Below are 15,354 nucleotides of genomic sequence, written 5' to 3'. Positions count from 1 at the left end.
TGCCTCCTTCCAAAACTCACATGCAGTTACTATGAAAACATGAAAGTACACATCTGCTTTTAAAGCATGTACTTTTTAAAGTACACTGTGCTTTTAAAGAGTCAAAAAGACTGTGATGCTACTATAAGCATTTTTGCTAAGCAAAGTAACAGACATGCACCCATTAATTAAAAAATGCCTGTTATGGACATTTTAATTTGTTATTTGCCATACAGGACATCTCATGTCCCTAAAAAAATGCTCAGTTAAGTTCTTGAGTCTCTGAATGTGAACACTTCTCATTCTAGGAGAACTAGCATAACTCAGAAAAGCCATCTGCAGCATGCCAGGTGCCTTCAGAGCTAAGAGAGGACTGAAGTCCCTGAGCTGAAGTATCTTCTAAATGTACTATCTAACAGTCTCAAGGCCAAGGATATGCTAGAAACCTATTCCTGCCTCTCCCTTACCTTCTACATCCAGTGCTTAATGATGTCCCCTCTCCTCCTTGCCTTCTGCCAGTTCTAATTCTACTTGATCTGACTTTTTCTATTTACTTCTGACAGCTGTTTGCTGCCCCTTGATTGAAAGCTAAACCTGAAATAAAAGTTTATTTAACTGGAGAGCTGTTTTCTCTGGGAGACAAGTAGCATTTAAGAATAAAAGGCTCTTCAGCCTTGTTCTTGTCACGGTGGCATTAAAATTTAGTTACTAATAAGAAATGGAATCTGGAAGCCCTACAACAGCTACCAATGGCTCTCTATACTCTTCTGCATGAGTATGTTATTAGTAACTGACAACACAAAAAATAATCTAATATTAGAAACAGGAGCAGAAAGCTGGAACCACACAAAGACCAGAGTCCTCTTAACTATTCCTTGAAATAATTATGAAATTTGACAGAGTACAACAGCTGCACAGACACTTATCCTCTTTCTCAGAAAAGATCACATCGCCAAGGTGAACTCAGTATCACAAAAAAACCAAAAATCAGTAAAAAAATATTTCTGAGGTAAGCTGTAGCTGTGCCCACAAGTCAAGTGTGTTTGAAAATAGAGGAAATAGTAAAAGAATTTGTAGGTTCTCTCCTAGAAATACACATAGCAAAGTACATAAATGCATCAAGTTTCTATTAGTTCTTCACACACTGAGCATCTTTACATAGCTCATCAGAGCAGAACAACTTTTCTAAGCATTTCCTGAAAGACCTTCCACAGATTCAGCAGAAGAAAAATACGCTGCTAAATGCAAGCTAGCATTAGACAAAGACTAGTGAATTTTTTCACCTGTTTACTTCTTTACGGAATAGCAGCAGGAAATGGTGACTACTTTTCCAGCTATTTGAACACAGAAGAACAGATAATGAAAAACTTTCACCTCAGAATTCAGAAATCTTAAGCAACTTTTTCAGATGTTTTACTGTCCTGAAGATTTCCGACCACGAAATTCAAACACAGGATTATTTATATGCACATGCATATTTTGTGTATGTGTATATATATAGGTATACGAAAACAAAAAAAGAACAACAATAAATGAAAATTACATTCTGCTTTTTCCTTTCAGCTATGAGAATGTGTGTTTTAGTCAGGCGCTCCTGGTACTGCTGCTGAAGTCGGTCGTGCTCCTGTGACAACGTCTGCCAGCGCTCAACTGCTTGATCTTTTTCCTAATTTACAGAACAATATTCTGTTACAGCACATTTGTCTTCATCTGTCATTGTCTAAAAGGACAGGTCTTAACTTCTATTTTGAAGAAATGCCATTACCTATACTTCTCTCTGCATATATATTTTTTAAATTTAAATTCAAGTGCAGAAAAACAGGTGCTTGGAAGTTCAAATTCCACTTCCAGTTTTTTGCTTTTTTTTTTGAAGAACTCAAACTTTCACAGGTCTTTAAGGCAGGCCTGTAGTATAGATACTATTCAAGTACCAAAATTCAATTGATATGTTGTAATAAACTGAACAAAATTCGCTTGTGTTTTTACATTTAGATACTATTTTCTACATCCCACACTTCCCTCCTCATATCACATTACAATAGTTTTGATTAAAATGACAAGCTATTACAAAAAGCTTGAATTGAACAAAATATTTCATGGAGTTGCTGATCATGAATTTGACATAGAGATCAAGTCAACTTGGTAAAATTACTGACAAAAGTTAATATTGAAAAATTATTTTATTAATCTAGGAAAGACGTTCTTCAATCTTTGAGTTCAAGAGGGGCTCAAAGCAGCCTCAAGGAACTCTGAGCAAATGATTTCTGAATGAAGAAATAAAACAACCTCCCCCAATCTGCCAAAGCACAACAAGAGAAATAAAACAATAGAAATGTTGTATCTCACACACTTGCTTTGCCAGCTGTAGTTCTTCTTGAAGGGTTCTCACTGTGCCTTCATCTGCAGGAATATCAGTTTCCAGATGCACAAAAGGAAGAGCCTCCAGTTGCTTCTCAAGAGCCTCTTTCAACTCTGCATGCAGCCTGAAATTCAAAGAACTAAGTTCAGCAAGGTATTTCTTTAAAAGGGATTATTTTATCAATTGAAATATACTGTGCCTTCCACCTGTACATACTCCTTCCTTCCAAGTCAAATTTATATCTATTAAATTATGATCTATAAACAAAATGGACAGTTTGAAATAGTTTCACATCTAGTTCTTAGTGACATGGTAAAATCTCCTATACCTGGTGTTGTAATCTATACCAAGTACTTCAAGACTCTAACATTAGTATCCTGAATTTACTTAGTAGAAGATTTCAAGGTCCTAGGAAAAAAAAGCTTTTTAATGTTTAGAAATAATTTGAAACAGTAGTAGCAACATGGCAGTGCAATTATTTACCTTTCATTTTCCTTGGTGACTTCTTCCAGTTTTAGCTTCATCTCACCCATTTGTGCCTGACACAAAGACATTCACAAGTAAGCACTCATTTAAATTTCCAAATTCTGTTAATTCTGTCACCCTGTATTTCTGTCTGACACTGTAAAAGATGGTCAATTTAATCCAGCATAATACAGTAAATGAAAGTCAATTGCTTTTTCAAGGCAAGTCACAGGATGCCACTCGAATTTAATGGCTGCCAAGTCCTGTTACACCTCAGCATTTGGAAGTTATTATGGCCATTAAACTTAACCTTTTGAAATTCTTATGGCTCTTACAGATTGATTTTTAATTAACACAAGTTTTTAGGGGTAGAGTGAATAACTTATCTTTTATGCTGCAAGCATTTGATGAAAGCTTAGAAATTAAATGAGGAGAAGCTCAAGTTATATGAACCAAACTGGCTATTTTGTTTCCTAGTGCAAGGAAGCCATAGTGCTTCTGTTGCCTCCTGAAACTGATCAGGCTGCAAGACTATTTGCAAAATCCTTATGATGGACAGATCAAGTAAATTAAGTGCATTAAACCAAAAGCAGTGTGTAACTTCTGCATGATGATCACAAGCAAAAAGTGCTTTCTGTATGCCATGTTTTAATATCACTTATGTTTTCAGTCATATGAAAGGAAGATGGATCCCTTCCACCTGAACCCCCAGGATTACACTGCTGCAATTTGGACAATCTCCCAACCTTTTCACAGAAGCTCTCCGTTCATCCCCTTGAGGCAGCCTGCAGTCCAGCAGCTTTGTGAAGCGTGAAAAAAACTAGTGCCCAATATATTCGCATCCCTAAAAGAAGATCCAGTCTGAAATGTAGGGAATGCCCATACCTGATAAAGCTGCAGCTGTTCTCTCATTTCCTCCACCTGCTTTCCATACCCTGTGATTAGAGCTGACAAGCTAAGAAGTTGAAAAACACGATCAGAATGAGCTTTGGAAATGCTGAAATGCTCTGATAATTAACTAGCTTTAAAGAATTCTTAATCTAGAGGCCAGAATAGAGCAGTCACTTTTCTTGAGTTCCAAGCTTGACATTCCCCAGAATCAAATGAACAAATTTAATCACTAGTTTTAAAAATGATCAGTAACAGCAAGGGTCCTACATAACAGAAATAGAACATCTAATGGGACATAATAAATTACTATTAATACAATATAAATATTTTTAATCGATTCACACAGAATCCCAAATATTACAAGACTAAACTTCATTGCTGCTTTCACATACAATAGTAAAGTGGCCTGTAAGACAATGCGTAACACTGTACTTCTACACTTTCTCCCTCCTAATATTTTCATAACTGATAGCAATTCTCTGAAGATTCTATATTAAAAGCTAATAAGAAAAGCTAGATTATTTTTGTAAAAGGAAATTACAGTGATCATGAAACCATTTACTGATAGACAACTCTTAATGAAAAGTGTAAAAAAAAATTTTAAAAACATCCTCCAATCTCAACAGACAGCAGTTACCTGCGTTACCTAGATCAGTGCAATCTTACCAGAACTTTTGTTTATTCTCTTGAAACTTTGACTAGAAATTCCTTCATTCATCTCTCATCCTTTATTTTACAGCTTGTGGAAGTAAAGTCAGTAATTTAATTTACTGAATAAACACAATACCACCTAAAAACAACTATTACAGTAATACTTCTACAGACACATGTATACAAGACCAAGTTCACCTGGATATTTACACTCCTGTGAGCACAGGACAATTTCCTTCAAAAACACTGCAGTCTTCCCACTTATCACTTGGAATCGGTTACCTTTGGTCCATCATCCTGGATCCTGATTTGCCATCACCACCAAGGGCATGTTCCTGCAACGCAATAGTGATTTACTCATTAGTAATTGCACATAAACATATGTGGTTTTAAACTTTTATATGAAACCCAAAACTGTACTCTGTACACAACATGCCACAGAATCACTTTCACGTTTATGTTCAGAAACCCTCAAATGTTAGCCCAATATGAAAAAATAATGATTTTTTTTTTCCTGGACACGCTCTGATCTAAAGCATAATTACATCTGAGGGAAAATCAAAACAATTTTAAAAGAACAATCATGGGTTTGTCTAAGTGCTTGGCTCATTTCCATGCATCTCAGCATCAGGAAAGCACTGAAGCCCTAGCTTCTGCACAAGCTTTCAGACAGGCTTATGGTACCCAGCACAAAAAGCTACCTCAACAGGAGACCAGTCTCTTAGGAAAGGGAAGGCTATGAAAGTGAAAAAGTGCAATGAATTAGAAATCAAGTGCTCTTTCAGGGATAAAACTTTCAGAAATTCACTATAAATACCCTAATTCAGTGTTAGGGCAGGTTTTTTCCGCTGTTGCTGCTTTGTACGATGGACTGACCCAAAACAGGGCCGGACAACACTGAAGTGAGCTGTACTCCATATTTGGAAAGTTGTTTATCACAAAACATAATAAAAAAAAAATCTTGCTACTTCCATCCCTGAGTTCACATACCTGCTCAGCAGTAATTCTCAGAACCTCACTGGTTTCACAGTGTCCAAGTGCCATTTTTAGCCTCTGATCTGAAAAACACCATGTTTGAGAATCATGGCTATAACAGGCCTCTATCTACATAAACGGGACGGGCAGTCAGAAATATATTTAAGAATATAAGGCTTTGAGGGCAAAAAAAAAAGCTTCTAAAATTCTTCTATTTAGCACAGCTGTTTAAAAATATCCAGGACTTGAAAAAAACTAACCGTAATAGTAATAATGAGTTCCATTCCTGTCACATTCAGTTTTCTTTAAGAATTATTTTTGTTCTGTTTTGTAAGAATCTGAGTAACACTTTTGTAACTGCAATGGGTAACAAAGAGGAAAAAAAAAGTGGGGAATGCAATGGCTATATTTTGATTTAAACAACTTCTTGCCTGTTTTTCTTGATACACATCCCATTGTCTTTTACTAGTTCTCAACTTCTACAGGAGGATATGGGAAAAAGACAGTGGGGATAGAAAGGAGGTAACAGCGAAGGAATGCCAGGAAACAGGAAAGCTGCTGCCCTTACAAGCCAAAGGATGTAAATGTGAGATGCAAAAGTTGCAAAAAGGGAGAGATTTTAAACATTACTGATTGAAGGTCACTTTCAACAGTAAAGCATTAAATACATTCTGAAAAAAGTTCAACGTGTATCACAAAAGTACGTAATGAACAGAGGATTATTATTTGTAGGTCTGGCTCCTAATATTTCAAAAAGAATTCAGGTAAAACTCAACCTTCTTTACAGTTACATATTTAACACAACAAACACACTACAACATTCTCTACTGCTTAGAAAATCTCTTTTCAGATGTACTATACATATTCAGTGTTTTAGAACTTTAATTTCACATTCATGAAGCAAGAGAAACATTAATTCATGTACCAGGCTCAGAGTAGGCCAAAAACAACTTAGGGCTCAGCTGGCATAGAAGCCAACTTCAAATCTTGTCCTGTGAAAATATAGAATTTTTTTTTTTTTTTAAAGGATTAAACTCTTTGATAGGAAAGGGAATTCACCATTTCACAGTGAATTTAATCCGAGTTCTACTTAGATTCTAAAGATTTACAAAATAAACTACAGGCAAAAGAAATACATATGAAAAGGCAACATTCCAGTATTTAAAAAAAACCATAATTTTTTCACATCACAGAATAATAAATACTCTTGCAAAGCACAAGAAACATACAGATTTTCTGTGTTATCTCAGACAGAAACTTTTCTGCTACTGAAATCCTTGGAATCAAAAGCTGGTCTTTCACTTTTGGCACCACACGGAACTTGGTACCCAATGAAAGTCTGAGGTTTGAGTGATGGAGCTGCAAACGCTGCATGCACCGTGTCCTGCTGCTGCGCTGCCAAGTTCTGCAGCACTAATTAGGGACAGTGACATTCCCAGGGACAAAGCGCCTACCCCATCTCCAACTTACAGGAAAAGAAACTCAGCAGAAGCAAATTTGTTTGGCCAGTTATTTTGTTGGTGAGTAATTGAGATGTACTCTGATTAGGTCATGTTAAGTCCTATTAAACCCAGCAAGTAACACATAATTAAAAATACCGATTTTAGTCCGTAAAGCAAATTTCATTAATAACTGGAAAGAGAGCTTTCAAGTGAAACTAAAGCGTAAGGAACGCCGTGGTTTCATAACTAAAGAGCCATTCATACAAAAACGCACGTTTTTGGCCATCAGCCTCATTAGCAGCTTTTAATTGCTCGTGTTTAGCTAACTAAAAGCATGCTGTTCCTCATTGGGAAAGCTACGGAACACAAACCTTCACTGCTACCGAGTATAAACCCTCACTACCAACACTCACCGGGCCGTGCCTCGTTCCCGCCTTTCCCAAAGCAAACTCCACGAAGCTCCGGGGGGGAAAGCCTCTTGTGCGGCTGGAGGGGAGGGAAGGAAAGCCAGACCCGTGCCGGAGGAGCGGAGGCGGCAGGAGCGCGGCGGCTCCGGGGCGGGACGCGCTCCCCTCACCCGCCGGTGCCCCGGGGCGGGGGCAGCGGGGAGAGCCGCCCCTCCGCTCCCTCCCCAGAGCCCGGTGCCAGCACCGCGGCTCGGCCAGGACGCAGCCCCGGTGCCTGCGCAGCCACGGCCGGCCCAGAGCCCCGCGGAGGCGCCTCACAACGGCCGAGGGCCGGGGCGGGCCCGGCCGCTCCCCCCGGCCCGCCCGCAGCGCCGCCCCCGTCACGTGGGGAGCGGACGTGGCGCGGCGCTGGGGCGGGAGCGGCGCCTCGTAGAACTTTCCTTGGGGGCAGCGCGTTAAGGAGAGGCGCTTAAACTTCCCTTCGGGAAAACAGACAGGTTGTGCCCGCAGGAGCAGAGCGGGGAAGCGGGAGCGGCGCGGAGCCCTGTGGGAGGTGCTGCCCGTCGGAGGCTGTAGGCGGCGGGGATCGGCCACTTCTCCCGGGGAACCAGCGACGGGAGGAGAGGACACAGCCCGGGGCCGCATCTGGGGACGGCCAGGCTGGACTTTAGGAGTAATTTCTTTGTAGAAAGGGTGATTCGACTTTGGAACGAGCTGCCCACCGTCCCTGGAGGTGTTTAAGGAAAGGCCGATTTGCAGTGACTGTAAATGAAAGCTCTAGCTAGTTGCTTCATTTCCTTGTGTCTCAAACATTAAACTTTTCCTCTCAGTCTGTTTTTCTGATGTTACCAAATCCTCTAAATTCATGTAGTAGAGACTGTTTTGTTTATCTGTCCGCTTGATAAATGTTTCTGGTGGTTTTGGAAGGTATTTATGTAGATGTATGTTTGAAAAGCTTTGTAAGACTTCAGAGTCATTTGTAACCCTGCGGGTATAAACACTATGAGAAACATTATTTACATAACTGTTTATTTCGTTTTTTACAAAGCTAGTTTGTTTCAGTTCTGACGTCTATAAACACGATTTGGTAATTGACTTTGTACCAAAGTGTGTTTTTTTGTTTTTTGTCTTTTTTTTCCTGGGCAACCAAACGGCAGTTCATGCGCAGATGGAATCTGAGATCTTGGACAGACCTTTCCTTTTTCAGTTGTGCAGTATCTGAAGATGGAATTTCGAATTAAACACACGTGGGATGGTTTGCCTGTGAGCCATGAGCCGGTTACGATTGGGCTGAGGCCGGATAATGCAGGACTGCTGATGGAAGTTCGTGCTCCTTTCTTTAATGATCCTCCAGCACCACCCGGAGAGCCAGGGAAACCTTTTGATGGACTGTGGGACTATGAGGGTAAGTGTAACTCTTCTCCTACAAATATGTAGACACTGATGTTCCTCTGTATTTGATATGCCTGCTCTTTTTTTTTTTTTAAGAGACTTTTTAATCTGTGATAGTTGTTTTTTTTAAGGAAACCCCCAAAACTGGAGTTCAGTGATCTGGGTTGATTTCAATAATTTTGAAGTTGACGTCCTGATCCTGTCAATAGTATATGCACTCAAACTTAGTTTTTGGGTTACTGATACAACTTGTGAAGTATCAGAGAACATCAAAATAATTTTGTGGCATATATATTTAAATGCCCTTGCGGAGGGAGAAGTGAAACCCTAAAGACGAGTTCTACTTGTACTTTAAGAAGTTAAGTGTTTTAATCATTTTTCCAAAGTTCCTTTGAGGAAGAGGAAGGTGTGAAACACAGAAATTACACCTCATGAAGTTCAATTCAAAATTGTAGCCAAATGAAATGGGGAAAACTCTCATACTAGTGCTGGGTATTTTCTCCTTTCCTGTCACTTTTACTCATTGCTTTGAGTAATGCAAGAATTGAATATTTCTAGCAGTTCCTTACTTCCTGATTATTGAGCTATTCTCATTCAAGGTCTACTAAAATGCTATTAACACCTCTTTGGTGTTATTATAATAAATATGCTTAAGTAAAAGTAAATAAAAGTATCAGTCGTATCATAATTCTAACTAAAGTTTTCTACTAATGTTGCTGTGAGAAGCACCGTTGTAATTTTATATGAGAACCACCATTGTAGTTCTACTTTGTGTTCCTGAAATGTGATTCACGTGTCATATGCAGCTTTCAAGTACACCTGGGAGTACAAGTACATCCCCTGTCCAAAATATCCCTCTACAGGGAAGAACCATTGAAGAGCTAAATGCTTTCTTATGATTTCTGAGATTTAACAGTTATAGTTATGGGGTGTGTGCCCTGCTCTGAATGTACGATCCTCTTATTTTCCTGCTGCATCAAAGTCAGTGTTTTCAAAACTGAAATTGGTAAAGCTAATAAAGTCAGTACAGTACTTTATAAAGCTCTTTGTCATCATAGCAATTAAAATAAGAGCTCCTGAAGTTGGAATTGTGGCACAATATTTTGAATATTTGGGTAATAGTTACTGTGTATGTGTCAGTAGCAAGTCAGGCTCTGGCATGGCACAGGTCAAAACCCATGAAAATTAAGTTGTATTAATGGGATATGAAGATCTCAGGATATTACAGAATAGTTAATATAAAATACTGTTTTGTTTGGTTTTTTTTTGTTTGTTTTTTTTCAGTGGTAGAAGCATTCTTTCTGAGTGACAGAACTGAGCAGTATTTAGAAGTTGAGCTTTGTCCGTAAGTACAGCACTGAAAAGGACCCAAAAGTTAACTTACACTTGCAATTGTAATGCTTGTGAGACACATGTATGAGGGGGACTAGACACAGAAATTGCGTCAGTATGGGGAATGCACATATTTGTGGTTGTATAATGCACTAACAGCTTGACATAATTGTAGGAAAACTCTGCTCTGATTCTTTGACAGCCATGGGCAGTACTTACTGCTGCTGCTAGCTGGCAGAAGAAAAGCATGGAAAGTAAGTGGTCAAGTACATTCATAATGACTTTTATTTACCTACTTTCTGATCAGAAGATGGCCAATACCTCTTTTTTTTTTTTTTTTTTTTTTTTTCCTCTCTCCTTTAGCAGGAAGAACTTCCTTTGGAGTTTGAGGTGACCAGAATGAAAACCAAATGGGAGGGTAAAGCTCTTCTTCCTTGGAGTTACTTTCCACCATGCACTGACAAGTTCAATGCGTTTGCAATTCATGGCTCAGGAGAAGAGAGAAAATATGAAGCACTTTATCCTGTGCCTCCACACCAACTGCAGGAAGGACAGGAACCAGATTTGTAAGCATAAAATGAGCTCTTCTGTAAAATGGTTGCACTATTGTTGGAATGCTGAAAAAAGCTGATCTGGTTTTTGGATTGAGTGCTCCTAGTATTTTTATTCTAGTGCTTAGCTCAGGGTCCATGGTGCTGTACTTTGTATAAAGCATTGTAATTAGTGCTTGGTTTGCATGCTAGGTGCATAGAAAATTGTACATTCTGTACCACTGATATCTGCTTTTATCACCTTCCTCATCTAAATCATGGGTAGGTTGTTCTACTTTTCCTTCTTGACTTCACCTCCTCTTGAAGTGCCATTTAGTGGTAATTTCACCAGGTACATTTTCTGTAAATCTCTTCTGCTCCTCCCCTACTGTCCTAAAAGCTTTCTCCTCTACAGATGGTTCCATGCTATGGAAAAAATTGAAAAGGCAGACTAAATGAAAAAAATATCATTAAAGGATACCCAGTATCAATAGAAAAAAACAGACAATTTGGATCTTTAAATTGTGCTTTGGGCCTGTTTATTTTCTTTGCCTGTGAGGCTGAGATGATCTGGTAAAACCTGTTACTCCTGGGCATTTTGTATAAATGAACCAGCTCTAGAAGACACACTATAGCTCTTAAAAAACTTGTCACACAACATACAGTCATGGTGAGATAGGGTAAATTTTAGATAAATTACCCTTTATTCACTTTATTTAAGAAAAAATTACTTTCTGCAACTGTATATTTTAAAAAATTTTGAGCTATTGCTAATAAAACACATCAGTGTTCTGTGGCAAATGGATGTTTTTATTTCTCTGTGTTGAATTGGAGAATGTAATACCTTTTAAGAAGGAATTCTTTCTATAGTAAGAAATAATTACTGTCAAAATAAACACCTTGTCTTTTTCAGATGTTGGTAGTAGATGAAATGATGTGGAGAAACTGTTCCTTGCTGATTTCATTACTCTCAGTTTGTCTTTGCTCTTACAGGTAACTACAAAAGTTAGGACTTTGTTTATTTCTCTTTTGTTTGCAGTCACCGTTTGGAATTTTTCAAAGACTTGAACCTGAAAGAACTAACAGGAGAAGACTGGAAGCAGCCTGAATCAGATATATGGAAATCTCTCACTAAGTGAATGGATTGAGGCATAAATTTTTATAATGTTGAAGTTGGCTGGAGCTGTGTGGAAACAACTTCCTCATTCTGAGCAGAGGTTATAGATTCCAGATTAGCAAGGTTTTCCTTGTCACCGAAATCATGAATTAGTCTGAAAATCAACTGCAAAATGCGAGCTGCATATGGATCTGTTGATTCTAAATGTATGAATGGCTTGGAGTTTTTCATCTGTGCAAGAGATGAATCTGCTGCTACCAGTGAAGGAAGAAAAATGTGCTGAAATTGCAGCTGTGCTTTTGAGAGAGCTCTGAAGTCTGACAAGGCCAATACCTGGATTGAATCTTTTGACTTTCTATAGTTGCTGCATTTCTGCTGTATTTTCACTGCTGCTTGTTTGTTTGTTGACTGCTGAATGAGATCCTTATGTGCCTAGATTTTTTGCTTACAATCAGGAGGAAGAATGTAGCTGTCATTGATTTTGGAAGCTCAGTACTTGCCCTGCAAGAGGCATCACTGCCCTTTCCTGTATGTTCCTGTGCCTGAAGTTTTCCCTTACTTAATGCCAAAGGGGGAACTACTTCTGTCTCACAGACCTCTCTGTGGAGTTCCTAATGGTGTTTGGGTGCAGAGGATAGATTTAAAAAAGGTTTTATGTATTTCAGGTGAAGTTTCTAGGACAAATCATGCTTAGTAAAATCTTTTGGTATAGTTGTATTCCAATGGGTTTTTTCTGAGATTTGTCACATCACTTTAAGAATTAATCTGAGATGTCTGAGGATTTTTTTTCCATGCCAATGAGGGCTGGAGGTACTCTAGGTGTATGTTTTCTGTGTTTGAGCATGAGTAATTTTAACAATAGTGACTATTCTTAGGTGGCAACATCCAATCTGTAAACCCTCACAAGATGTACAAATCATATGTTTCTTTTTTTTGTCTAGCTTAGAAGTTGCTGCTTGATTGTGGCTGCTGATTTACTCCTATATAAATTAGCTTAAAATAGTATGTAGTAATAAACACATTCTGATGGTCCTATTTGCTTTGCTGTCTTTCAGCTTAACTCGAGCTGCAAGTTCTGCCTGAGAAGCAAAGAAGGTGGGAATATCCCACTTTTGTGAAGAACATCTTGGCGTGGTTCATATCTGAGATAGCATGCTCATAGTTTTTGTTTAGCTCTTTGTGCTTCCAGTTTTATAGAACTGTGCTTTCAAATTTGAAGATATTAGGCTTTTTCTGTGGCAGACTTTGGCATGTCAGTGCACTCAGCCATCAATTGCTTTTGCTCTGTTTCAATAAGACACTATAGGTTCCTTGCTGTAAAGTGCCATCTGTTGAAAACTGTAAGTATTGTACATTTAGTTGTTTGGCTTCTTTTCTACCTTCTATCCATGTACAGTTTTCTAAAGAATGACATCAGTCTGAAATATTGAGTAATTCAATAGATGTTGAATAAAGTATCCTCTAGACACTGACGTCTCAAAGCTGCTTTGCAAATTTGTCAAAACCAAAATGCTATTTTGCAAAACTTCTAGGCTTTTTTTAAAACAGTTTGTCAAAAAACTGTGTGCAAAGATTCAAAACAGGTGTACTGCTTTTTTCACAAAAGTTGTTTTCATATGAGGAATGATACTTTTTATGTAAAGGACAATAAATGAAATCTTTTATTCATATCTTGTTCTTATATTCATCTCTTTCTACTTCAAACTGATTGCTTCAGATTTGACTCTGGATGCAAATGATGAACTTGGAGGGAAATAGATTATTTTCCCTAAATAAATAATTTAAAGTGAAACCATTGTCTTTGCAGTACGAAATGCAAATGCTAGGTGCTCGAGAAAATGGAAATTACGTTTGCACTCCCAAAGACCTTGTTCTTTATGCTTCTTGCCACTAGGTGGGAGGAGAAGGTTGTCTAAACTGTGCCTTGGTGCTGCCAGCCTAGTTATCCTTAACCAGATCCATTCCTTCTGGCTGTATCCTTGATTTTAGAAAAAGGATATTTCAGTAAAGCTGATGGTGGCTTATATTGGTTTATTTGAGACATCTTTGTTTTAAGAAACACTTGTCATGCTGTGCAGTTACAGTTCTAATGCTTGCTTTCCTGCAGGGCTATTTTCAAAAATTTTGAGACAAAACCAACACAAGATAAATTCTACAAGGTGTCAGTCAATCTGTAGTATAAAAATAGTTTTGCGATGTCCAAATGATTTAAATGCTATTCTGGATTAAATTTTTTTGCAAATGTCTTGGATAGTCTCTGGCAAACTTTCCAAAAAGGCTGTTTTGAATTCTGAAAGAATTTATTTCTCTTACTACAGCCTGATTTGTGAGAGGTGGTACACCCCTTCAAGGGTGAGGCTTCAGTGGTTTGAACAATCTGCAGTGAAACAATGTGAAAACTGTGGCTTAAGAAGGACAGGAAATTCTTTTTCTTCAAACAAAAAAAAAAAAAAAAAAAAAAAAAAAAAAAAAAAAAAAAAAGTTTATGTAAAGAAAGCTTGAATGGTAATGTTTGTTAATGGTAGGTGTGATTTGTACCTTAAATACAAAACTGGAGCAACTTAGGCTATCAGGTAACATCTAATATTTCTTGTAATGATCCTGCACATTTTTGGGGCTTTTTTGGACACAAAGCTCTTAACAGGAGTAAAATTTTCCTCATGTGTTTGTGTACTTTTAAATTTTTTTTTTTTCTGGTATGCCAGGTCAGATATTAGAACTAGGAAGCTCTACTCTGATTCAGGACTACATACATTTTGATTGCTATGGCTGATACAGCTACTGCATTATCTGCTCTAGTTATTAGGTACATGAGTGAGTTACTATTTGTACTTCCCAGCACCATGATGATAAGTTACTGCTGAATGTGATGTTGAGTACTATGTTGCTTGCAGTTCCTTTTTTCAAGGCTGTTTTGTGCCTCTGAAAGGCACAGCACAGAATGTTTTGTGTTTTAAATTCTGACCATGTAAAAATCCTTTTGGAATGTTAATGGCACAGTGCATAATTTGCTGTGCATAAAATTTAAAAGTATTCTTCCCTGGTACCAGGGCAATCTCTAAAGTGGAATTCATTGCATTTAATTATGGTACATTTAGAATAATGGTGCTGAAATTTGATAGTTAACCTGCATTTATTTAGTTGGTGATTCCCTTCTTTTTTCTTTTGTTGAGTGCTTTAGTTTGCTGCAGTGTCTCTGAGCAGTGCTTCAGCAAAAGTACAGGGAAGTGCGTTAAGCCTGATTTATTTGCGCAGGTTGGATAAACAGCTGTGTATAAACTTGTAAACGGCCTCCGTGAGATCAATACAACACTTATCATAAACTGTATTGCAGTTAGGCCTTTTTCTATCTACTTGTCTGTCTGTTGAAATTAGTATTGTCAGGAGAATTCTGTTCTATCCAAGCTTGTTTTCAAGGCACTGCTTGTTTTCATTATTCTGTTTCTAAACAAGTAAAAGCCTTGGCTGCAGGGGGTCTGTGGGAGGCTTTCCAGTGATGGATCAGGAGGCACTGTTTGTATCTGCACTGGCTATGAACATACCAAAATATGCTCGTTTCGTTTTCAGGAATTAGGGACTATCATGAAGTATGTGTGTAAATACTCTCTGCCAGTTATGTAGTGTATTTGCAAATACAAACGTATTTTTAAATGTGGTAGACCAGAACTGACTAAATAGTGTTAAAATAGCTGAAGTAAACATTACTGAAGTAAAATTAAATTACCATGTCCTTGCTGCTGTTTTAAAACCCAGCCAGACTAGTCCAGTGGCTTTCTTGGAATATGGAACAGATTCTTGTGGGGGAAAAAGGAGT

General features: G+C 38.1%; 2 protein-coding genes across 12 annotated transcripts in view; one reads left to right on the top strand and one right to left on the bottom strand.

The window, feature by feature from the left end:
• Positions 1-7,500, bottom strand: part of SCLT1 (sodium channel and clathrin linker 1) — a 29,711-nt gene extending 22,211 nt beyond the window's left edge. Inside the window, exons 1-7 of one of the 4 annotated variants that reach the window (XM_053941536.1) lie at positions 7,176-7,500; positions 5,336-5,403; positions 4,628-4,680; positions 3,689-3,758; positions 2,822-2,877; positions 2,330-2,462; positions 1,523-1,645 (exon numbers count right to left, since the gene is read on the bottom strand). In XM_053941536.1, the coding sequence (XP_053797511.1) occupies positions 1,523-1,645; positions 2,330-2,462; positions 2,822-2,877; positions 3,689-3,758; positions 4,628-4,680; positions 5,336-5,389 (489 nt within the window). In that variant the 5' untranslated portion in view covers positions 5,390-5,403; positions 7,176-7,500. The remainder of the gene's footprint in view (positions 1-1,522; positions 1,646-2,329; positions 2,463-2,821; positions 2,878-3,688; positions 3,759-4,627; positions 4,681-5,335; positions 5,404-7,175) is intronic. The other 3 variants (XM_053941537.1, XM_053941538.1, XM_053941539.1) reach the window with 3 other exon arrangements.
• A 67-nt stretch (positions 7,501-7,567) lies between these two features.
• On the top strand, positions 7,568-13,208 carry C4H4orf33 (chromosome 4 C4orf33 homolog). Of its 8 annotated transcripts, none has more exons than XR_008430712.1 (6): positions 7,568-8,574; positions 9,846-9,906; positions 10,096-10,147; positions 10,257-10,459; positions 11,463-12,068; positions 12,596-13,208. XR_008430712.1 is itself a non-coding variant. In XM_053941493.1 (6 exons), exons 2-6 carry the CDS (start codon positions 8,394-8,396, stop codon positions 10,876-10,878), a joined length of 666 nt encoding a protein of 221 aa, XP_053797468.1. In that variant the 5' UTR covers positions 7,568-7,902; positions 8,327-8,393; the 3' UTR covers positions 10,879-11,318. The 8 variants fall into 8 exon arrangements, 6 of the variants coding, with proteins under 6 accessions (XP_053797468.1, XP_053797467.1, XP_053797470.1 ...); XR_008430713.1 differs by lacking the exon at positions 11,463-12,068 and adding an exon at positions 11,337-11,416; XM_053941493.1 differs by lacking the exons at positions 11,463-12,068; positions 12,596-13,208 and adding an exon at positions 10,710-11,318 and having other exon boundaries at positions 7,568-7,902; positions 8,327-8,574.
• The last annotated feature ends 2,146 nt before the right edge of the window (positions 13,209-15,354 follow it).

Source organism: Vidua chalybeata, chromosome 4, assembly GCF_026979565.1.
Source record: "Vidua chalybeata isolate OUT-0048 chromosome 4, bVidCha1 merged haplotype, whole genome shotgun sequence".
Lineage (NCBI taxonomy): Eukaryota > Metazoa > Chordata > Aves > Passeriformes > Viduidae > Vidua > Vidua chalybeata.
This window is presented reverse-complemented; position numbering and strand designations above follow the sequence as displayed.